The sequence below is a fragment of the Mustela nivalis genome, assembly GCF_964662115.1.
Source record: "Mustela nivalis genome assembly, chromosome: 18".
Taxonomy (NCBI): domain Eukaryota; kingdom Metazoa; phylum Chordata; class Mammalia; order Carnivora; family Mustelidae; genus Mustela; species Mustela nivalis.
Window position 1 is genome coordinate 44,288,471 of NC_139037.1, and position 23,956 is coordinate 44,312,426.

The 23,956-nt window shown below is 52.5% G+C and overlaps 1 protein-coding gene across 5 annotated transcripts in view; it reads left to right on the forward strand.

Moving 5' to 3' along the window:
- RYR1 (ryanodine receptor 1) overlaps positions 1 to 23,956 on the forward strand; it is a 107,612-nt gene that overhangs the window by 59,094 nt on the left and 24,562 nt on the right. The window contains exons 68-92 of one of the 5 annotated variants that reach the window (XM_082709066.1): positions 621 to 861; positions 2,284 to 2,371; positions 2,451 to 2,543; positions 3,316 to 3,330; positions 4,528 to 4,698; positions 6,449 to 6,508; positions 6,776 to 6,913; positions 7,396 to 7,508; positions 7,691 to 7,787; positions 8,048 to 8,154; positions 9,339 to 9,390; positions 9,530 to 9,598; positions 11,048 to 11,147; positions 11,437 to 11,516; positions 11,609 to 11,685; positions 12,248 to 12,321; positions 12,957 to 12,974; positions 14,084 to 14,164; positions 16,351 to 16,439; positions 16,533 to 16,661; positions 16,765 to 16,869; positions 17,262 to 17,288; positions 18,825 to 18,854; positions 18,982 to 19,063; positions 20,278 to 20,465. In XM_082709066.1, the coding sequence (XP_082565192.1) occupies positions 621 to 861; positions 2,284 to 2,371; positions 2,451 to 2,543; positions 3,316 to 3,330; positions 4,528 to 4,698; positions 6,449 to 6,508; positions 6,776 to 6,913; positions 7,396 to 7,508; positions 7,691 to 7,787; positions 8,048 to 8,154; positions 9,339 to 9,390; positions 9,530 to 9,598; positions 11,048 to 11,147; positions 11,437 to 11,516; positions 11,609 to 11,685; positions 12,248 to 12,321; positions 12,957 to 12,974; positions 14,084 to 14,164; positions 16,351 to 16,439; positions 16,533 to 16,661; positions 16,765 to 16,869; positions 17,262 to 17,288; positions 18,825 to 18,854; positions 18,982 to 19,063; positions 20,278 to 20,465 (2,324 nt within the window). The remainder of the gene's footprint in view (positions 1 to 620; positions 862 to 2,283; positions 2,372 to 2,450; positions 2,544 to 3,315; positions 3,331 to 4,527; positions 4,699 to 6,448; positions 6,509 to 6,775; positions 6,914 to 7,395; positions 7,509 to 7,690; positions 7,788 to 8,047; positions 8,155 to 9,338; positions 9,391 to 9,529; positions 9,599 to 11,047; positions 11,148 to 11,436; positions 11,517 to 11,608; positions 11,686 to 12,247; positions 12,322 to 12,956; positions 12,975 to 14,083; positions 14,165 to 16,350; positions 16,440 to 16,532; positions 16,662 to 16,764; positions 16,870 to 17,261; positions 17,289 to 18,824; positions 18,855 to 18,981; positions 19,064 to 20,277; positions 20,466 to 23,956) is intronic. The other 4 variants (XM_082709069.1, XM_082709067.1, XM_082709068.1 and 1 more) reach the window with 4 other exon arrangements.

Below are 23,956 nucleotides of genomic sequence, written 5' to 3' on the forward strand. Positions count from 1 at the left end.
TGAGTTCCTTATACAAAGGGTCAGAAAACCAGGTCAGGCGTCAGGGTCCCTGATATGGATGGGGCTGTAGGTCAGAGGTCAAGAAATGAGTTTTTAAAGGGCTGGGATCCCTGGCTCAGAAGTTCTGTATCAGGAATCGGGTCGAGCTAGGGATTGGGGGCTGGGAGCAGAGATCGGGAGCAGAGGTCGGAGGCTGGAATAAGAAACCAGGCATCACAGAAATCATGCAGTGAGGTCAGGTTCTGCGTTTGGGCTAGGTCAGAGGTAAAAGACTAGAGTGAGAGGTCATAGAGTAAGAGTAGAGTAAGGTATCAGGTTATGACTCAGTTGTTGGGGTCAGAGGTCAGGTGCTTCTGTCAGGCTGGGTCCAGGTCAAGGGATATGGCTGGGACCAAGGATTGAGGGCTGTGTCAGAGGTCAGGGCCTGAGGTCAGGAATGAGATCAGAGGTAGAAGCTGAGGTCAGGCTGGGGTCCACGAGAGCTGCTGGGTCCCAGGCATAGGTCAGGAATCATGGGCTGGGAGCAGAGGTCAGGATGGAGATCAAAGGCCATAGGTCAGGTGCCAGAGTTTGAGGCTGGCCAGCAGCAAGTCCCCTGCACCCCCTTTTTGCTCCTGCAGTGTTTGCCCAGCCCATTGTGAGCCGGGCCCGGCCTGAGCTTCTGCATTCCCACTTCATCCCTACCATTGGGCGCTTGCGCAAGCGGGCGGGGAAGGTGGTGGCCGAGGAGGAGCAGCTGCGCCTGGAGGCCAAGGCCGAAGCGGAGGAGGGCGAGCTCCTGGTGCGGGATGAGTTCTCTGTGCTCTGCCGGGACCTGTACGCCCTCTACCCACTGCTCATCCGCTATGTGGACAACAACAGGTCAGCGTGTCCCCAGCCATCCCCGTGCACAGTCAACCTAACCTCCCACCTCCCTGACCCCACCTGACCCCCCACCTTTTGAGTGACTATTATTTTTTTCCGACTCTCACCTGAGCCCACCCAGCCTTCTGACCACCCCCTACCATTGCTTCTGGCCCCACAAAATCCAGCCCACTGGTGTGCACGCCCCTTCCGCTCCTTTACACCCACTGAGGCAGAGCCCCTGGGAGGCTGCTGTGTCAGCCATCAGGAGCCCCACTTTCCCTCCAGCACCCTCTCCAGGCCCAGGTGGCGGGGGCCCGATAGTCAGGCCTTCCTCCGTCCCTGACAGGAAGGGGAGACAGCCCAGAGCCAGCCAGCCTGGCTTCCCTCAGAAACAGGTCTTTAATAAAAGCAAGAGCAGGTGTCAGTTAGTTGTCAACATCCCTCTAAAATCAGAAGCACTATTTAAAGAATTACTCACTCCTAGGGGCAGCCTGATCTGGGGTTAGTAAATAGGTTTCAACTCCAGATTCCATCCTGGTGGAGAAAACTCGAAGATTGCAGCAGGGCTTTGTAAGAAAGGGGGCTGGGATTGATTAGTTATGTCTGTCACAGGAGCAGATATGGGAAGCTCTGGTCCACATGCTAGATAAGTCCATGCACACCCATGGTTGTGCTCAGGAGGCAGGTACTGCTCTAGGGTCAGTGCCCCGGAGGCGGAGCCCTGGGTCAGAGAACCTGAACAAGTAAATTGTGGGAGGCTGGGATCAATTAGTTATGTCTGTCACAGGAGTAGATATGGGAAGCCATGGTCCGCATGCTAGATACAGCCATGCACACCCATGGTTGTGCTCAGGAGGCAGGTACTGCTCTAGGGTCAGTACCCCAGAGGCAGAGCCCTGGGTCAGAGAGCCTGAACAAGTAAATCATGCATTCACACTGTGGGATACTACATGGGAGCAAAAATGGGCCAACCCTTGCAACACACAACAATGTGGATGGATCTTACAAACATCAGATTGAAAGAAGCCAGGAAAATTCCAGACATTATCATTTATTTCTGCAGCATTCAAGAACAGACAAAAATAGTTCATGTTCAGGATGAGGGTCATCAGCGGGGAGGGAGAGAAGAGTGGCTGGGAGGGGCACGGAGATAATTCTGGGTTTTGGAAGTGTTCTGTTTCTTGACTTGGGTGGTGTTCACCTTGTACTGGTTCATCAAGTTGACTATGTTGTGTTTCCATAAAAAAGTAGAGATAGAAGAATCCCTTTTTAAAAGGAATTGTTAAGATTTTCAAATCATCCAAGTGGCCAGATTACCCTAGAAAACTCCATCCCTCCCACTGGATGGTCCCGTCCCCTGAGAGCTCTCTGTGAGGTGTCCCCTTCAGAGGGGGTCCCTGCCCCCATCCCTCACCAGCCCCCTCCCTGCCCATCTAGGGCGCACTGGCTGACGGAGCCCAATCCCAGTGCTGAGGAGCTGTTCAGGATGGTGGGCGAGATCTTCATCTACTGGTCCAAGTCCCACGTGAGTTCCTGCCCATTCTGCCCCTCCTTGCCAAGACCCTCACCACTGTGGCTGATCCTGACACTGCTTCTCCCTCCAGAACTTCAAGCGCGAGGAGCAGAACTTCGTGGTCCAGAATGAGATCAACAACATGTCATTTCTGACTGCTGACAATAAGAGCAAAATGGCCAAGGTGGGTGCTTTGTGGTGAGAGGACTTGGTGGGGAGGGTGGGAGCACCCTTTAGGCCTTCCTGCCTGACCCCTTCACCCAGCCAGCCTGCCCTGTCCTGGTCACATTCCTTGCAGCTATCACCACATCCCATATTTCCCTCCTCCTGCCTCCCCATCTGTCTCTTCCCTTACCCCATCTCCCTCCTCTTTTTCCTTCCCCCCTTATCCCTCTTCTTTCGCCATCTCCCCTCTCCTCCCCATCTCCTTCTTCCCCATCACCCTTATCCCATCTCCCTCCTCCTTCCTCCCCATGTCCCTCCTCCCCATCCCCCTCCTCCTATGTCCCTCTTCTCCTCCTTTCCCTATCTCCTTTCTCTCCCTCACCTCCTTCCCCTCCCTTTCCCATCTCCCCTCTCACTTCTCCCCATCCCCCTCCTCCCCACTCTCTCCTCCGCAATTCCCTCTTCTCCCACCCTTCCCCTCCTCCATCTCCCTCCACCCTGATGTCCTCTTCTCCCATGTCTTTCCTCATACCCCATTACCCCATACCCCCCCCCCCTTCCTGTCCCCTTATACGTCTCAGAACTGCCCTCTTCAGGGTCCGAAGGAACAAAGCCACCCGCCCTGAGTCAGGGTCTGGAAATGCCCAGCTAGGGGATGTGTGTCGGGCTGGGGCAGGGGAGCTGCCCACTTGGCAGCTGGGGCAGGGTAGGGCGCACTTGGCGTTGGGCCTGGGGTTCTCTGAGGGACCAGGGTAACCCTTCTTGTCTCTGTCTGCAACCTGATGAAGCAGGCGGGAGATGTACAGGTCAGCCCCATGTCTGGGACCTTCCGCATGCCTCTTGGCTTAATACCCTCTTCTCCCCTCTCCCCAGCTTCTGCTTCCCCTGCCCCTGTTCCCCACCCCTCATCCTTGTCTCCCAGCCCCCAGCCTCTCCCCCACCACCCCCATCCACTCCCTTTCCAACACTCAGCTTTTGGCAATTTAACTTTTTTTTTTTAACTTTTGTTAAAAAAAAAAAAACAACAACAAGAAAAAAAAACCCCAGCACACCTCTGAGCTTTTCCCAAAGCATTGTGGTCTGAGGTCACAGGGAATGGGGTGGGCCAGGCACGCGCATGGTTGGGTTTAAGGCTTGGGCTCTGGGACCAGATTGACTTGGGTTCAGATCCTGAACTGTTGGCAGTTGGCTGTGCGACCTTAGTCAAGTGTTTTATTTTTTGAGTCTCAACTGGCATCTGGCCAGTGACCCCTGGCCCTAGGGCTCTGCAAGGACCCAGTGGGATGCTGCATGTGGCCTCAATGGTGTCTTGGCACATATGTGGGCCATGCTCCGTCCTATGAGCCGGGGTGGATGTGGCCAGAAGCTTGTCACTGGGGCTTGTCAGAGCTTGTCACTGGGGCTTCTCTTTGGCATGATTGGGATGGCCCTTGGCTCCAGAACACGGCTGTGGGACTCTGTGCCCCGTGTTTCTGCTTCCAGATCATTCTCGATCTCTCTTCCATCTTCTGTCTCCCCATCTCTTTGTCTGTCTCTGTCTCTCAGTGTCTCTCTTTTCCTTCCAACTTTTTTTGTCTCTTGAGACTTCATGGTTTTGCATCTTTGTTTCATTCTTGGGAACTCACTCTTGGGATATAAAATGTCAGGTTGTGCGTGTTGTGGGGGAGGGAAGTTGTGGTGCGGAAGTCATTAGGGGATTCTGGAAGAGACTGCCAGAGGTTGAGAAAGGCCTGGAATTGGGCGAAATCTGGAAGGGTCTGGGATGGAGGCTGGGAATATGGGCTAGACAGAGGCTTGGATCTGGCAGGATCTAGGGTGAGGGCTGGGGGCTTTGCTGAAAGATCAGCAAAATCTGGGGTGGAAACTGATGCTGGCCCTGAGGTGGGGGAGGGGACATCTGGCACCCAGGCTTTGGGCTGGAAGATGGACAGTTACAGAAGCCTGGGCTGGGGCCTGGGGCCAGGATGGGAGTTGGGCTAGTGCTGAGCCCCCTGTCCCCACAGTCAGGTGGCTCAGACCAGGAACGCACCAAGAAGAAGCGCCGAGGGGACCGGTACTCTGTGCAGACATCCCTGATTGTCGCCACGCTCAAGAAGATGCTGCCCATCGGCCTGAATATGTGTGCGCCCACAGACCAGGAACTCATCACACAGGCCAAGAACCGCTATGCCCTGGTGCCTGCACCACCCCATGATGGCACCTGCCAGCACCTGACCCCACACCCCACCAAGCCCCTGGGACCCTCCTGAGCCCCAAGGATCCCCCTGGGAGCCCTCTCTTAGGAGACCCTAATGAATCTTTCTCCAGGACCCCGAGGACTCATTGGCTCTCTTAGGATGTCCTAAGACTTTCCCCAGGGTGCTGAGGACCCCTTTCGGGATACTTCCAAAACCCTAGGACCTGAGGACCCTAACTGGAACCCAGTTAGGAAACTCAGGAGTATCATTAAGACCGGTGGGGCCCAAGGACCATAGGGAGCCTTGAAGGACCCTACTGAACGCTGCCCACTCCCCGACCATGCCTGACATATTAGGACCCCATGGCCCTGCGGAGACACCATGAGCCCTCCTGAGACTCCTCTCAGTTCTCCACCAGGACCTCCCAAACCTCCTTGGGATCCATTGAGTCCCCCATGATCCCACTGGCTCTCTCCTGAACCTCTGGGTCCCTACTGAGCTCTCCAGCTCATCACCTCTTTCCCTTGGGGCCTGGTGACTCCATCCTCTGGATTCTGTTCATATACAAGAGCCCCCAAAGACTTGGGTTCCAGTGAGCACTCTGTGATCCCAGTAGCCCCGTAGGACTGGCTGCTTCCCCAGAACCACACCCAAGCCTCAGATGCTTCAGGATTCCTGAGATGGGTTGATCCCACCACCCTCCCCCAACCCTCCTAAGCCCTCTGAGGCTCCAAGAAGGACTCCCAGGATCCCACTTACCCTTTGTATGGGATAACAACCCCCATGCTTGTCAACCACAGGGATCCTAAGAATCCCCCCAGGACCTTGCCAACAGCCTATTAACCGCTTGGGGACCTTGAAGACCACTGACTCCCACTGGTATCACAAACACCCCCTTTCTTGGAACTCTAAAGAATCCTTCCCTCAGGACCTCAAACTCCTCCTAGGACCTGTTGGGTCTTCCCAAGAACCCAAAGAGCCCTTCAGGGCTCCTCTGACCCCTCAAGTTGGTCTTTGAGGGTCCCTCTCTCCTGGGGATCTCAGGAATCGCCCTTACTGACCCTTCCTTTGGCCTCCACAGAAATCCCACTGGTGACTTGATCTGCTTGATCCCTCATGACCTCTGGTGATCTTGCCATTTCCCTTACAACTCCCTCACCTCCTCTGATCTTCAAAAACTCCCTCCCCACTGCCCAGCCCCTTTATTTATTTTTTTTTAAAAGATTTTATTTATTTATTTCACACAGAGGGAGATCACAAGTAGGCAGAGAAGCAGGCAGAGAGAGGAGGAAGCAGGCAGAGAGAGGGGGAAGCAGGCTCCCCGCTGAGCAGAGAGCCAGATGTGGGGCTCGATCCCAGGACCCTGAGATCATGACCTGAGCTGAAGGCAGAGGCTTAAACCACTGAGCTACCCAGGCACTCCCCAGCCCCACTTTAACCCTCCTCTGACCCCCAGTCATCCATCAGTGGCCTTATTTGACCTTCGAGAACAATCTCTCATTACTCCCTACCTCCTCCCACACTCCAAGCCCCTCTAATTCTTACTGTCTCTTCAAGGTGCATCTGTAGCCTCTAGGACTCCCTTTGGACCATCCCTGACCTTTGGACCCTTTCAGTTTCTCCCAGAACCCAACTCCCTCACACACATACACACCAGCTACCGGGTGTTGGCCTGGAAAGGAATGGGATGTGGGTTAAGGAGGATACTGGGCCATCATTGTGACCCAGCTTCGCCATGTCTCCCCAGAAAGACACAGACGAGGAGGTCCGGGAATATCTGCAAAACAACCTTCACCTTCAAGGAAAGGTACCTTTCTTAATCTGCAAGCAAAAGGGGTGTGTTTAGGATAATAGCAACTGTGAGAGCCAAGTACTCTTACTCCCTACCTGGCATTGAAAGAGGGACCTTAAATTGTACTCACCCAGTGAATCGGCACAGCACCGAGAAAGGGGGCGGGGCAGCCAGAGGAGCCCACCTCGCATGCAGAGGGGCCCTCACACGAGCCCCGCTGGGGAGCGGGGAGCCACCCAGGGAGGGGCCCTCATGCCGGGCCCCTGTCCTTCCTCCCATCAGGTCGAAGGCTCCCCTTCTTTGCGCTGGCAGATGGCCCTGTACCGTGGTGTCCCGGGCCGTGAGGAGGACGCCGATGACCCCGAGAAAATCGTGCGCAGGGTTCAGGAAGTGTCTGCGGTGCTCTACCACCTGGAGCAGGTGGCTGGGGCTGGAGGGGTCTCAGAGGGGTGGGGCCGAAGCATGGGTCTGTGGGCGGGGTCTAAGGAGGAACTTTGGTTGGAGCCTGGAGTTTAGAATGGAAATTCGGCTCTGGGGCAGGACCTGGTGCCTAAATCTTGGGCCGAGGAGCTTGGGGCTGGAGACAGAACCTGGGGTCTAGAGTGGGACCTGGAATCAAGACCCTTGACTCTGGGCAGGACCATGGGTGGGTCGTGGGATGGTGGCGGACCTGGCTAGTGACCCGGCACCTGTGGGCGGGGCCTAGGAAAGATGGTGTGGTCTGGAATTTAAAGCCCAGGGTGGAACCTTGACTCTGTTGGCACAGCCAGCGTGTTCCTCTGGCCCCGCAAGTTGGGCCTGAATTTGGGGCTAGACATGCATGGGCAGTTTTGCTCCGGGACTGAGAGTGGGGATCAGGTCAGGGGCAGAGTTTGGGGACATGACAGATTGCCGTCCCCTAGACCGAGCACCCGTACAAATCCAAGAAGGCTGTGTGGCACAAGCTCTTGTCCAAGCAGCGCCGGAGGGCAGTGGTTGCCTGTTTCCGCATGACCCCCCTGTACAACCTGCCCACGTAAGACCCCCAGGGAGGAGGGAGGCTTGGGGGCGGTGGAGAAGGGGTGACTGAGGGACGGGAGGAGGAGGAGGGGGCGCCACCACGATGCGGTCTGGTTGGGGAAGGTAGATGTGCGGGAAGATAACGGAGGCGCGGTGCGGGCCATGGTCTGGGGGACGCCGCACGCCTTTCCCCTGCAGGCACCGGGCCTGTAACATGTTCCTGGAGAGTTACAAGGCCGGGTGGATCCTGACTGAAGACCACAGCTTTGAAGACCGCATGATCGATGACCTTTCAGTGAGCTGGATGGGACCTGCCTGGGAGTGGAGGGGGCAGGGCTGAATGGGGGGGGGGGGGCGCTAGCTTGCTGGCTGCCCATTTCAGCAGTCGCCCTCCATATTGAGGAGTACGGGAAAGGCGGCAGCAGGCTTGGGGAGAGATAAGGGGAAGGACTTATGGGGGGGGCAGAGAAAAAAATCTAGCCCAGCAAGGCTATGGCGGAGGGAGACAGGAGGGGACTCTAGAAACCCCTTTCGCAAGCCCCACACCTCCCCCAGAAAGCTGGGGAGCAGGAGGAGGAGGAGGAGGAGGTGGAGGAGAAGAAGCCGGACCCCCTACATCAGCTGGTCCTTCACTTCAGCCGCACCGCCCTGACTGAGAAGAGGTGAGGACCTTTCCTGCGTCCTGGGACAGGATCTACATCCTCCCACCCGGCAAACCTCCCTGCTCCTCAAGACAGACCCTCTGTGTCCCTGGGGAGCCCCACAGCTGATCTTTCAGTGTCATTTTCCCCTGACAGGCCCAGGCCACTGTGCCCTGTTTTGTAGGCTGAGCGCTTGGCAAGCCATCTCTTCTGATAGAGCTCACGTCACAGGCAATATTGATGAAAGCTTTGTCCTGCTCGAACAAAATCAGTAGATTATGAGAAGAAAAATCAGCATATTATAACAGATTTTCAATAAGGTGGATTATTTAATTTCCAGACAGGACCACATGCTGGGCAGAAAGGAGAAAGTCTCCTCTCCCCTCCCCCTGCCCCCAGTAAGATCAAGATAGTTTTATCCCAAAAAAAAGCACTCTCCTTGGCAGACCTCTGCACAGATCTCATTGGCCAGAATTCTGACCTCAGGCCACCCCCAGCTACAAGGGAGACTGGGGCACCCAGCACTCTGTTTTTCATCTTTGGAAAACCAGGACTCTGGAGTTAGATAAGGTAGGCCTGAATCACAGCACAAGCTGTGGGACTCGGCCAAGAAGGATCTTAGTGGTTGGATTGACTTATCTGTAAAATGAGGCTAGTAATAGGTCTACCTATCTAATCCTGTCTCAAAATAATAGGGCTATTGTGAGGATTAATGTGTTATGACAGATAGAAAGCACTTAGAATAGGAATTGACCTAGAGTAAACACTCAATAGGTGTTGGCCACTATTATTATTATTATTATTATTATTATTATTAAGGCCCAAGAGGGTGGTTGGTCATAGTTATCAAACGAGCCAATAGCCGGAAGCTTGCTCCAGGCATCATACACGCTATTTTCACAAGCCCAGGGGAAAGGGAGCCCCCCTGCCGATCCCTCCAGCAAACCCAGAATGAATTCCAGTGGACCCACATGAAGCACAAGACCATCTTGTCCCTATTACCGAGGCCAAGCCTATTAAACATGCTAATTGGCTAAGTCTTGATCACACTCACCCCCTCTGTCAGTGGACAGTGGACCCCCCAATGCCCAACTACATAGCCCGGGCATGGGGAGGGGTGGCTCTCCAAAGGGAAACTAGAAGCGGTTATAGGATGGGGGTCCTCTCCACTGGGCCCTGATCATCTCCCCCGCTTACTTCCTTAGCAAACTGGATGAGGATTACCTGTATATGGCGTATGCTGACATCATGGCAAAGGTGAGGTCCTGCCCCCCCTCCCCCCGCCTTCCTGGGCACATTCCCTTCTCCCCAGCTGCAATGCCTGCCTGCTCAGAGGGGTCTGGGTGAACTAGGGGATCTCCTCTGTTCACCGTCATCTCTAATGTCCTGTCCCCAGAGCTGCCACATGGAGGAGGGAGGGGAGAATGGCGAAGCAGATGAGGAAGAAGTGGAGGTGTCCTTTGAGGTAGGTGGGGTCAGGAGGTCCCTGAGGAAAGGGCAAAGGGAAGTCACTCCCTGTTCATTCAGGCTGTGTTCACAGAGTAGTGCTCTGGGCCCAGCCCTGTGCTGGGTCATGTTGGGGACACAGCCGTGACTGTCGGTCACCTGGGGAGAGACAGATACATCAACCAGACAGGAACAGCAAAGATTATTCACAGTGGTGGTATGGGAGGCTCAGGCAGAGTGGGCAGGGCAGAATGGGGGAGGCGGGGGAATCTAGGGAAGCTCAGGGGGACACAGGCCAGGGGTGGGGGAGTAGTTATGGCAGCTGGGGAAGACCAAGCAAGGGGAAGGGTCAGGGAGGGCTTCTCAGAGGAGGGGATGTCTGAGCAGGAGGATAAAGGGTGTGTGCCTGGGGCACCTGGGTGGCTCAGTGGGTTAAGCCTCTGCCTTCAGCTCAGGTCATGATCTCAGGGTCCTGGGATCAAGCCCCACATCGGACTCTCTGCTCAGTGGGGAGCCTGCTTCCCTTCCTCTCTCTGCCTGCCTTGCTGTTTACTTGTGGTCTCTGTCTGTCAAATAAATAAAAATCTTTAAAAGGAGTGTGCCGGGGCACCTGTGTGGCTCAGTGGATTGGGGCCTCTGCCTTTGGCTCAGATCATGATCCCAGGACTCTGAGATTGAGCCCCACATCAGGCTCTCTGCTCAGCAGGGAGCCTGCTTCTCCCTCTCTCGCTCTGCTTGCCTCTCTGCCTACTTGTGATCTCTGTCTGTCAAATAAATAAATAAGATCTTTAAAAAAAAATAAAAAATAAAAGGAGTATGCCAGAGGAAGAAAAGGGGAAGTGTGTTCCAGGAAGGGGGAACAGCATATGCAAAGACCAGGCAGTGAGAAAGAACTGATAAACATGAAGTTAACCCATCCATTCATCATTAAGGCAGTCAGCAAACATTTCCCTGAGTTTCTTAACGTTTTTGGTGCCTAGGTCCCTTTTAATATCTACTGAAGCCTTTCTTAGAATCATCCTTTTGGTTTTTTAAAAAGATTTTATTTATTTATTTTGGGGGGGCACAAGTCGGGGAGAAGGGCAGGGGGAGAGGGAGAAACAGACTCCCCGTTGAACGTACACCCTGATTAGGAGCTTGATCCCAGCACCCTGGGATCATGACCTGAGCCGAAGGCAGACACTTAACCAACTGAGCCACCCAGGCACCCCGACCTCCTAGAATGTGTCTTTGAATCCCTTGGGGGTTCATGGGCCTGGGTTAAGATTGCTCCATGTCTGGCCCCATGCTCTGAGGACAAGAGGCAAATGGTAGACTTCAGTGCCAGGGGACAGAGAGAGCTCACAATTAAAGGAATGAGCCAGCAGATATGGTTGGAGCAGGGAGCTGAGGGCTGAGGCTGTGAGGGGCAAAGGCTGGGCTACTGAGCCCAGACTCAATGGGCGCCACGGGCCTGGCTCTGCTGCAGGAGAAAGAGATGGAGAAACAGAGGCTGCTGTACCAGCAGGCGCGGCTGCACAACCGGGGAGCCGCCGAGATGGTGCTCCAGATGATCAGTGCCTGCAAAGGTGCCTTCCCGCAGGCACTCCTCCTGGGCACATGCAGCCCGTCCCCAGTCTCCCCCAGTCCCCCATTTCCTGGGGACCCCATGGCTCACTCTCCCATCCTGCCTGCCTGCGCCTCGCACCCCAGCCCTTGCACATCCCACTCACCTTGCAATTTCTTGCTCTTCCTTCACTATGGCACACGACCCCAGCCCCTTCTCCTGCATACCCTGGGATGGTTGTCTTCTGGTGGGTGGAGAACAGGGCTTCCAGACTGAGTGCGCTGTCTTTGCCCCACCCCCACCGGCTCCAGGAGAGACGGGCGCCATGGTGTCCTCCACCCTGAAGCTGGGCATCTCCATCCTAAACGGAGGCAATGCAGATGTGCAACAGGTAACAGGAGAAAGGACCTGGGAGGAAAGCACAGAGCTCTAGAAGCTCCCGTGTGACTCCCACTTTCCCTGATGCTCCCGCCCCCTCTGTAGAAAATGCTGGATTATCTGAAGGACAAGAAGGAAGTGGGCTTCTTCCAGAGTATCCAGGCGCTGATGCAAACATGCAGGTAGGGTCTAGCAGACCTCCGGTGGGTTAAACACCTTCGGTGTGGCTGAGACCCCGCCCCTGGTACCACCTCCAGGAACATGGACCCACTCTAAGGTGTACTGGGAGGCGATTATCACAATAGTAAGAACGGACAGCTGGAACCAGAAGCTTGTAGTGAATTCAGGGGGCATTCAGGCAGCAAGGAATCGGGGCTCTCTTCTGATAACCCCCATTCATGTGACTGCTACTGTCCGCCTTTGTTCTCTTCTGTCCACTGACTTTTCCTCTCCACCCCCTGAAGCTTTTGCTAACTGAGGGTTTCTGTTTTCTCCTGATTCCAGCTTGTTGTACATATGTCATTCCAGCCCCACCTTACTTGACAGTAGCTGCCACATGTCTTCTCCCAGTTCTGTTTGTGCTTCTGTGCTTCCTCTTGATTTCAGCTCATGCATGCTTTACCGTGGCTCTCTGTCCAAACTGGGTGTGTGTGGGGGGGTGGGTAGGGGGGTGCCTACGGGGTTCTGGAAGAGCGGGGCAGAGACCTTAGCCCATCTGCCCCATCTTTCCTTTCTTTCTCCCAGCGTCCTGGATCTCAATGCTTTCGAGAGACAGAACAAGGCAGAGGGGCTGGGCATGGTGAACGAGGATGGAACTGGTGAGGCCCTCTCTTGGGCTTCCCTCTCCTGGGACGTCCTCTTCCTTCAGGATCGCCCCCTCGCCCACATTGCCCAGAGCTCCCTTCCTCCAAGACATCCCCCACCCTACGACCATCGCCAAGTCCCGCCCCCCCCAGAGTGATCCCCAGTTGTGCCCCCACATTCCTCCAGGGTCTCCCTCCTCAGGGTCCCCACCCCTGGCTGTCCTTCCATCCTGTGTTCTCCCCCTGCCTCCCATCACCACACCGACCGGACCCTCCACACGCCCCAAGTCTCCCCCCCTGGTTGCTGTTCTCATTAATGCCCCTAATCCAGGTTAATTGAGTCTCCTCTTTGCCGTGTTGTGATGTGTCTAACTTTTCTGCCCTGAACCTCGCCTCCTGCCTCTCCACCTCTACTTGTCCATCTCTTTCTCTTCCCTCTTCTTTCTCTCCCTCTGCTTTTACCCCCCCCCCCCCCCATTTCCTACTCTGTCTCCTTATGGCTCTGATCCTCTGTGGTCGCTCCTCTCTCTGTGTTGATGTCTTCGTCCCTGACTGTGTCACTGTTTATCTGTGTCTGTCTCTCTGTCTCCTTCCTGTCTCTCTTTTGCCTTTTCTCCTGCTTCCTCCTCCCATCCTGTTGGCTGCCCCAGTCATCAATCGCCAGAACGGTAATTCCCCCAGCCCATTTCCCTTGCTATGCTACTGCATCCCTCCCTTCTAACCCCCCAACCGCCCCCTCCACCTGGGGGCTGAGGATCTGGGACATCCAGGGAGGGAGGAACCCTTCAGTGATGGCGTCATGCTCGCAGAAAGTCTTGAGCCGGAGACCAAGACTCGGGTCCCAGATTAGCCACTAACAACAACTGGAGACTGTGAACAAGTCTCTTACTTTCTATAAGCCTGCTCCCCCCTGTGTAAACAGATGCTAGAGAAGATGGCAAAGATCCCTTTCCAGCTAGACGCTCTCAGGCTTCTAGACCCAGATTCGCAGTCCCGGGGTGGGGTAATCCCCACTGCCGCGCACCCTGCTCTCTGCGCCCGCGACCCCAGATTGGTCAAGTCTGAAGTGGGAACTTCGCCAACCAGATTGGTTGCCCCCAGCATCCACTCTGATTGGTGCGCGTGCCTCCTCTGCGCCTGCTCTGGTTGGCCCATTCCTGTCTAGCCTCCCTCTCTCTCTCTCTATCTCTTTTCCCTCCCCTAGAGCCCGTGGTGATTGGCTTCTTTCAGATGCCCATTCGGATTGGCCTATGTTTACACACCTCTGCCCTGCATCTCCTGGATTGGCTGCTTTCAAGGCATCTGAGCCAATTGGCTGGCTTTTGATCCCACTCCCTGTCCAATCCCCTCCTGCTTAGAGCCTTTGCTTGAAAGTGACTCCAATCCCCATAATCCATTAACAATACCTACTCCAGGCCCTGGATGGGGCCAAGGGAGATACCAGCTGCCTGAACCTCTGCTGGGTGGGCAGACATTCCTGACGTCATACAAGTGGTGATGTCAGAGGGACAGTGATGTTTAGAAAGAAGCTTGAGGCCCCAGCTTCATGACACAGGGCCCCTCTGGTCTTCATCTGCTGATGACTCTGAAGCTGGGTCTCCCTGGTGTCATGGAAGCCGGTGACCCTCACAGACTCTTTGAAGTGGCAGCTGCTCCTCCCTACGTAGCTTTGTGCATGTGTGTGGAGTGTACAAGGGCCGTGTGCATGCAAATGCTCGGTCCTGCCATCTCTGACCGCCTTCTGGGCCCTGTCCCCCTCTTCTCCCCCTCACCCCAGGAGAGAAGGTCATGGCAGATGACGAATTCACCCAAGACCTGTTCCGATTCCTACAACTGCTCTGTGAGGGGCACAACAATGGTGAGGAGGAGGGTTGGGTGGAAGGGTGAGTGGAAAGGAGGCCAAGGTTTGGGGTCAGTCTGCAAGGGTTGCCCAAGTTCGTCTCCTGGCCCCTCACCCCTTATGGATGGTGGCCTCACCAGCCATCCTTGACCTGATTGTCCATCCTTCGTTTTCAGCCATTATCAAGCCCTGTCCTCCCACCTTCCTAAATCCCCCCTCAAATTTCTGCAATCTGGCCACTTTGCTTCACTTGCACCTCCTCTAGCCAGTCCAGATTCTCCAAAACCAGGTTGTCCCCAAATCATTGTGAGCACCAGATGAATGCCTCGCCACATGTCATGTTCCCCTACATGGTAGGGGGCCAAAGTTTTGTAAATGTGGTGGATTTCTGTGCTTGGGTTGAATTTGTTAAAATCACTTCTTAATTTTGCTTATAAAATAGTTTGCCAGGCTGAAGTCCTTACAGATTCTTTCCGAACTCAAACAAGTTTTCCCAACTTTCATCCTGGCACACAGTTTCAGCAGATCAAGGATAACACAGCAAGCTAAGGAAATGCATCACTAACGAGAACATATAATCCTGTGTGGCCCACGTCGCTCACAACATTAAAAGGACAGTCAGAATTCTGTATGACAAACATTCTACCCAAGGCTGTTTCCTATAACAAGTATGCACAGTGTCAAGGTTGTGGTTATAACACATAGCAGGGGATTATGAAACCACAGACTGCCCAGAAACTACCTTTATCACAGCAGTGGGAGTAATCACAAATCTAACTTCCACAGAACCTGCACCCCATTTGGCTGGTGTTCACTACAGTGAACCCACTTGTAAATTTCTTTACTTTTCATTCTCCTCTGTTCAATGGTGGGTAAGGCATGGTCCATGGCTTTCCATTCTCAAAAGCTCTTATCTCCACAACTTATTGATCTTCGAGGTTTATGTAATACTCTTGTGCCATGGGACAAGGATTTTCTCTCTTTAACTGTAATTAAGGTGGAATCCGTCTTTGGGGTTTTATTTTTATTTTTTTTAAAGATTTTATTTATTTGACAGAGGGAGAAAGGTCACAAGTAGGCAGAGAACCAGGCAGAGGTGGTGGGGGGCGGGGAGCAGGCTCCCCTCCGAGCAGAGAGCCTGATGCAGGCCTCCATCCCAGGACTCTGAGATCATGACCTGAGCCGAAGGCGAGGCTTAACCTACTGAGCCACCCAGGCACCCAGTCTTTGGGGTTTTAAATGAATTTTATTCCCTGGATCTCTGGTTTCTTGGAAACAAATATGTTCTAACAGGTGGAATTCCTCTCTCCTACCAAATTTGCAATCCAGTCCTCTGCATGAAGTCGTGGGTTCATTAGCCAGCCCAATCAAATAAATATTTGAGGGGGACCTGGGTGGCTCAGTGGGTTAAGCCTTTGCCTTCGGCTCAGGTCACAATCTCAGGGTCCTGGGATAGAGCCCTACATCGGGCTCTCTGCTCAGCGGGGAGCCTGCTTCCCTCTTCCTGCCTGCCTCTCTGCTTACTTGTGATCTCTGTCAAGTAAATAAATCTTAAAAAAACACAAATAAATATTTGAAATAGCTTTCAAATCCCAGAAGCTTTGCATGTCTTGACTATTCGGTACCATTCAAAATAGACAAAAGGTTTCTCTAATATATATGTCTGTGGCCATGTTCTCAGTTGACAGATCTCTTTACAGGAGAGGGAAGCTGTAAATGTACCCATTTAGGCATAGTAAATGCTCAATAAACGTGTAGTACCAAAGAATAAGTGGCCGATCTTCATCTCACATTAGCATATGGCATATGCTCAATAAGTACTTGTTGGATAAATGAATGAATAAATAACCAATCTTCCATCTCCCCCATCACATAGTAGGCATTCAATAAAAATTTTTGGAAACCAGTGGAAGACTAAATCTCCATATTCCCGTGATACACTGTATGTGCTCAAGAAACATATTTTGGGGGAATAAAATGAAGAAATGAGCCTCTACCATAGCTGGCATCTAGTAGGCCCTCGATAAATGGCTACTACCTAAATGAATAAATGACCCTCACCTTCCTCTGACACACAGTAGGTAGTCGATAAAGACTAAATAAACTAACGATGATTATATGCCTTTGGCATACAACAGGCACTCAATAAACACTGATTACACACAGTAGACTCCCAATGAATGTGTGACTTTTTATCTCCCTAGATTTCCAGAACTACCTACGGACACAAACGGGGAACACGACCACTATTAACATTATCATCTGCACAGTGGACTACCTCCTGAGGCTGCAGGTGAGGCCAGGAGGCCGTCCAGGTGCGACCTAGCTCGCGGACTGAGGGGTCCACGAGTTGGCCAGCACCCCTTCACATCCCATCGGCCCCCAGGAGTCCATCAGCGACTTCTACTGGTACTACTCTGGCAAAGATGTCATTGAGGAGCAGGGCAAGAGGAACTTTTCCAAGGCCATGTCGGTCGCTAAACAGGTGTTCAACAGCCTCACGGAGTACATCCAGGTAGGGCCTGCCCGCTGTTGGGAGGTGAAATGCCCCTCCCCCCTCACTCCCGCTGGACCCCGCCCCCTGCCCGGTGCTCACTGCAGCCCTCTGCAACCCCCAGGGCCCCTGCACCGGGAACCAGCAGAGCCTGGCACATAGCCGCCTCTGGGATGCTGTGGTGGGATTCCTGCACGTGTTTGCTCACATGATGATGAAGCTCGCTCAGGTTTGGGCCCCTCTCTTCTTCATCCAGCTGTTGCCGGGCATCCCCCCAAGTGGTCCATTTCCAAGTCAGTTTCACACCCTAGCCTCCTGGCATGTTCCAGACGCGTTCCCTCCGGGTGGCCCAATCCATCCGCCTCCTGGATGGGCTCTCTGCATGACCCCATGTTCCCCACTGTCACCACCAGTAGGCTGGTCTCCCACCCACACTTCCACTGGTCTGATGTGTAGGCCCCGCCCCCTCCAGTCGGAGATCCTCTATGATTGGTTGGTATTCTTTTCTCTCCGAAGAGCTTCTCTCAGATTCTGACACCGGGGCGATAGAAAGGCCTTCGCTTTCTAAGTCAGGGATTGGGACTGAAGGAGGGCTTTGTTTCTTTATTCTGCCTGCGGCAGATGACGCCTATCTCGGGCACCCATGATGTAAGGCCCCTGTCGAGCCCTTTTCCCATTTCTAGAATCCTGTGCTCCCCTTACCCTACCAGCCCCCTCCCCTTTGCAGCCTGGTCAGTGTCTCGTGAACACCTTGTCTGTTAGCCCTGTTTCTGTCTGGTAAACATATTCAAGCTGCACCATCTCCATCCCGAACGTCATAAATGACCCAGCTTCCCAGCAGATGGCACTGTTCTCTACACTGTATTCTCATTTCCCAGCCGGAAGCGTCTGGAGGGAGGGGAGGCTTGATCTAGTTATTCAAAGGGGCCACCGGGGCTGGCAGAAATCCTGTCTGTTGTCATCAGACTTTTTGAAAGGAGTTGAACTTGGGATGCAATTCCTCACTGTAAGTGCAGCCGCAGTTGTGTCGTTGGCGTGATCTTAAAAGTCTAGAGAATATCGGTGTTTTAGTGTAGAGTTCCAGACCCCGGGGTGTTAATTCATTAACCAAGGACTAGGGCTAGGTCACATGCGCTGGAAATCCAATGCAAAGTAGTGGCTTAAGGCGGGAAAAAGAATTCATCAGTTCACATCAGAGATCCAGGGCCTAGAGTGATGTCAGCAGAAAGGTCTGTCTTCTCTCTGGCTTCAGTCTCAAGCAGCCTCTCACACTGTATGGAAAAACGATGCCCCAGGGTTCTGTAACTGCTCCAGAGCGCAGAGGACCCCTTTTCTATGGAAGCTCCGACTTGCAGTTCTCTCTGATTGGACTATTGGGTCACATGCTCATCCCTGAGCCAGTCACCGTGGCCAGGGGAAAGAGAGCTCTGATTGGCCAGATCTGGCCATATACCCGGCCCTGAAACCAGGAAAGCAGGTTTAGCCCCACTTGATCTGAGAGTGCAGTTGTCCTGCGAAGCAGGGTGTTGGGTCAGACATCACCCGCAGACACATACCACAGGCTCCCATCCACATTAGGATCTTGAGATTCTGGTATGTTGGGATCTTAGAGTCAGAAGGCCGAGCTTTGGAACTGTGTTAGAATCAGGAACTTGAGAAGGAGTCTGGAATAGGGGAGCCTCACCTGCCATTTATCCAGTATCCTTCCCCCTCCTCTGCTGTATTCCCCCCCCCCTCCTCTGCTATATTAGGTAGAACCAGATGAGATGACCACTCGGTGGGTCAAAAATGCTCACATATTGCCAGTTTTATGTAGCTGAACTTGGTACAAATAGGGACCATGAGACAGAACTCTGACCGTGAAGGAAGCTTATGTAGGACTTACATGAGGCACTGTGACAGGACAGGCAGTGTACCCCTACCTTCTCCCCAGATTGTTCACCAAAAGGCACGTGGCTGAGTCCTCCCGCCTTTCTCCTGAACCCAGCACCTCGCTTTTTCCATCGCACATTCATTCAACAAACATATATCAAGCACCCTTCCATACGCCCCAAGCTTCTGCCTTCCCAGTCCCCCTTGGCTGCCAGCTCTTGGCCCCACATGTCACCTGTCAAGACTGCTTCCCCCAGAGTGCCTGCCCCACCCCCACAATCTTGTCTCTCTGCCCCTTCCCCTGCTTCCGAGGAACATGTCTGGACTCGGGTCCCCTCGGAGGTAAGAGGGGAGTGAGAAGGGGTCTTAGGCCCTGCAGGGTGGGTCAAGAGGGGTGGAAGCAGCTGCAAGTGGGGTAGGCATCTCTGCAGAGACCAGTCATCACATAACTGGGGTCTGGGGTCTCTAGGACTCCAGCCAGATCGAGCTGCTGAAGGAGCTGCTAGATCTCCAGAAGGACATGGTGGTGATGTTGCTGTCGCTACTAGAAGGTAAACCCCCAGCAGGTGGGGCTCTGGGGAGGGAACAAAGGGACCGACAAGCAGGGAATGGCCCTCTGAGACCCCAGAGACCCTAATCTTCAACTTCATCTGACATCCTGTCATGGTCAAATGGGTTGGTGAAGGAGTCCCAGTAACAAGCTCAGCAAACACGTGCTGAGCACTCATATGCTAGGCCATGGCTGTATGTGTCTTAGATCACTGACTCCCCAAAGAAATCTCAATAAGGTGGATGGCCCTGATGCTTTTGAAAGTTTACGTAACTCATAGTTATTTATGTGTTTCCTTGTCAAATGTCTCAATTAGCTTTTGCTACCTAATGAATGTCCTCAAAACTTAGTGACTTAAAATGACCATAATTTATTGCTAATTAATAAAACAATATGGGGTGCCTGGGTGGCTCAGTCAGCGAAGCATCCAGCTCTTGAGTTTGGCCCAGGTCATGATCTCAGGGTCATGAGATCGAGCCTGGCATCAGGTTCCTCACTTAGCGGGGAGTCTGCTGGAGATTCTCTCCCTCCCTCTCCTCCTCCTCCCGAATAAAGCAATAAATATTTTAAAAAATAAAATCTATATAAATAAATAAAAGTGAAAGGTATAAGAAGAAGCTGGAGCCAGTGGGATCCCACAGTCTCTACTCCTCCCTACTGTCTTATCTTTGGCCCTACCTCACTCCACTCTGGACCTGCTTGGCCTCAGAGGACTAGTGGAAGGCTTCGGTGTATGAGCTCTGAGGTCATGAAGCTCTGGCTTCAAAGCCTCCTCACCCACTTGCAGGCTGGCATGTTGGGATCTTAGAGTGTGGATTCTGGTATGTTGGGATCCTGAGCATGTGACTTTCTTTGAGTCCCAGCCTCTTTCCTCCATACAAATGTATAGTAACACCCCTCCTCTAGAAGGATGAGAGCATGCCAACCCAGCACTGGGCATGGCATCTGGGACCTGCTGGTAGCTTCTGGCATTGGTATCTCTCTTGGTGACTCCCCCCAGCTGTCAGGGAGGGACCGACAAGGTTCTCACATGACACTGATGCAGGTCAGGAAATGAGCCATGCCCTCTGGGGGAGGTGTGGGCGCTGGCCGGGGACACTTCCACCAACATCATGCCTGGAGCCTGGTGGCTCCCGAGCTGGGGAAGGAGGCCAGGTGGTAGGGGTCCAGAAAGCAGGCTTCCCCAGGCCACACTGACCGGTTCCTTGCCCACAGGGAATGTGGTGAATGGCATGATTGCCCGGCAGATGGTGGACATGCTTGTGGAATCCTCATCCAACGTGGAGATGATCCTCAAGTTCTTCGACATGTTCCTGAAACTCAAGGACATCGTGGGCTCGGAGGCCTTCCAGGATTATGTTACGGATCCCCGTGGCCTCATCTCCAAGAAGGACTTCCAGAAGGTGGGTGCTAGAAGTCAGGTGAATGGGGTGCCAAGTGGCAAGAGATGTCCCTCTGAGCCTCAGTTTCTTTACCTGTAAAATGGGGAGAACACCGTCTTTGGGGTTGTTTTGAAGGCAAAGTGCATGAACACTGATGAGAACCTTTATTTCTGTTATCATTATTCCTAGTCATAATTTTATCATCATTATTGATCACGGTCATTCCATTGAGAAACGTTTGTTGGATTTCTTCTCCATACTGGGTCCACTGCTGGTACCACGGGCACAGCAATAACCGAGACAGATACGGCTCTGCCTTCATGGAGCTTATAGTCTGATGGGGAGGCGGTCACTAATGACCATTACAGGTCAAATAACGAGGTTTTTAGGAGGGAAGTGAAGGAAGCAGCCTATCCAGGAGCCCCCTCATCTGTCTGTCAGTCCTCCCACCCCAGCTCTCCCCTCTCTCCCTATGGAACTCCAGTTATGTCACTCAGCCGCTCTGAGACTCAGTTTCCTCCTCTGTGACACGGGACTAGGATAGTGACATTCACTGTCTCACAAGACCTCTGCGAGGCAGACAGCGTGTGGGCCGTTCCTGGAACACAGGGGCACTCAAGACATGCTCCCTACTATTATTCCTGCCAGATCTTTCCCCTCACCCTTCTGCTAACTGTTTCTTTGGAAATAACTTCTGACCTACAGAGAAGCCGCAGGAACAATACATAGAATTTCTGATCACCTTTTCACCCCGACCGCCCAAATGCTCACATTTACCACATTTGCTCTCTCATGATTCTGCTTTTCTTCTACATACTTCAGTGTGTATCTCCTGAGAACAAGTTCTTTCTCTCTCATAACCCCAGAACAATTATGCAAATCAAGAAATTAGCATCAGTATGACTCAGCTAGCTACAGACCTTAATTCAGTTCTCACTCAGTGAAGAAATTGTTTTTCCTGCGGAGGAGGCAGTCCAGCGGTCAGGGACCACGTTTAGACATCCTGTCTCTTTGGCCTCCACCAATCCCGCACCCTTCCTCAGTCTATCCTTGTCCTTCATGACCTTGACATTTTTGAAGAATGGAGAGCGGTTTTTTTAGAGAATGTTTCTGCCCTTGTCTTTCATGACCTTGACATTTATGAAGAATAGAGATCGGTTTTTTAGAGAATGTTCCAGAATGTGGGTTTGCCTGAGATTTTCCCCATGAGTCAATTCAGGTTGGACCTTTAGGCAGGAATGCGGTAGAAGTAATATGTCCTCACTGCATTCTGTCTGGGGTTTCTTCCTATCGCTGTTGGCTTTAGCTTGGCTTGCTCGGTTCAGGAGGCATTTACCAGGGTCTCCGCTGCACGGGTACCATCATTCCCTCTCACCCTCTAGGGTTAGCATCTGTTGGTGATTCTTCCTGAAATGGGAATTACTGTGGTAGTTGACAAATGGTGGTGGTTTGTTTTTTTCTTTTTTATTATTTTAAAATTTTTTTTAACTTTTTTTTTGGGTGGGGGAGGTGGTAGGGGCCAAGGAAGAGAGAGAATCCCAAGTCAACTTCACACCAAGTGCAGAACCCGACATGGGGCTCGATCTCATGACCCTGAGATCATGACCTCAGTGGAAATCAAGAGTCCTACACTTAACCGTCTGAGCCATCCAGGTGCGCCAACATATGGGGGTTTCCTAACCTCACCATATCCTTTCCCTTTATTAGGTACCATTTTGCTGTACTTGTCCATCCATTTATTTTTATGTATCAGCGTAGTCGTTCTTACTTTAAGCTAGGGCTAGCCCCTTTAATAAACATTAAAAAAAAATTTTAAACATTCAGGGTCTGCTCAGTTAAAAAGTATCCTCAGTGTCCCCAGCCTCCCAGGTGTCCTGAGAGCCTCCCTGTGTCTCTCCCCCTCTCAGCCATGCCTTCCAAGGACTGTCAACCTCCACTCACTCCTTTCTCGCCTCCCACCCCCTTTCTGACTCAGGGCTTGCTGGCTTCGGTCCCTGTCACTCTTCTGAAACTACCCTGACCAAGATGGTCAGTGACGTCTTCACCCCAGTGACCTCTACACCCTGAATCTCTCCTCTGTTATCTTTGTGGCATTGGCCACTGTCGGCCATTTCCTCCCCTCCACAATATGTGCTTCCCTGTGCATCTGGGCCACGCACTTGTGAGAGCCCTGCCTTCCCTGTCAGTCTCCCCGCCGCTTCACTCCTTGCTGTCCCCGAGCCGTCCACCTTCCAGAAGAGCTGATAGTTACCAAGGTCTCTCTCTGTGCGAGGTCCCTGTATGTAAATGGATTAGGTCACATAGTCCTTAAACCAACCCTAAGTGGTAAGGACTATTTTTTATTCTCTCTTTTTAAAATATTTTATTAATTTATTTGTCAGAGAGAGAGGGCACATGTGTGCATAAGCAGGGGGAGCAGCCGGCAGAGGGAGAAGCAGGCTGCCCACGGAGCAGGGAGCCTGATGCAGGACTCAACCCCAAGACCCCAGGATCATGACCCGAACTGAAGGCAATGCTTAAGTCACTGAGCCACCCAGGTGCCTCTGTTTTTTATTCTCATTGACAGAAGTGGAAACTGAGGCACAGGGAGGTGAAGTGCCATGCTCAGGGTCACACAGCTAATAAGCAACAAAGCTGGGATTAGAACTCAGGCAGTCTGGCTCCAGAGTGCACCGCCTCCAGACTCAACCATTACTCTAGTTCAATAAATAGTGTCCTTTCCCTCAGCATCAGGCCCTGGCTGGAAGTCCCAGCCCTACTCTCTGAGCCTGACAGTTTTAAGGAGAGAATCTCAGCCAGGGAACCAAAAATCACCATGTAAGAACTAAAATACACCTCATTCATAACTTTGAAGTGATTCTTCTCAGAAAAGGAAAGCGTCAACAAAGTGAAAAAGCCATTTATGGAATAAGAGAAAATATTTGCAAACCATAGATATGGTAAGGGGCTAATATGGCAAGAAACTTACATAACTCAATAGCAAAAACAACAAAACAAAACAAAAACAAAAAAACAAACCAAGTAACCTAATTTTTAATGGGCAGAGGTTCTGAATAGATATTTTTCAGAAGACATACAAGTAGCCAACAGGCACATGACGAGGTAGGTCCTCAGGGGGGCACCTGGGTGGCTCCATCGGGCAAGTGTCCAAATCTTGATCTCCACTCAGGTCTCGATCTCAGGGTCATGAGTCCGAGCCCCACGTTGTGTTCCACGCTGGATATGGAGCCTCCTTAAAAAATAAGTAAATACAAGGTGCTCCACATCGGTTGTCATCAGAGAAAATGCAAATCATACCCACAATGAGATAACACCACATACCTGTGAGGATGCCTATTATGAAAAAGGCAAGAGATAGCAAGTGTGGGTGAAGAGAAAGAAAAAGGAGCCCTTGTGCACCATTGGTGGGAATGTGAAATGGTGTGGCCACTAAGGAAAAACCACATTTTTTCCTTAAAAATTTAAATTAAATTAGAACTAGGAAATGAAATTAAAAATATAACTGCTGTCAG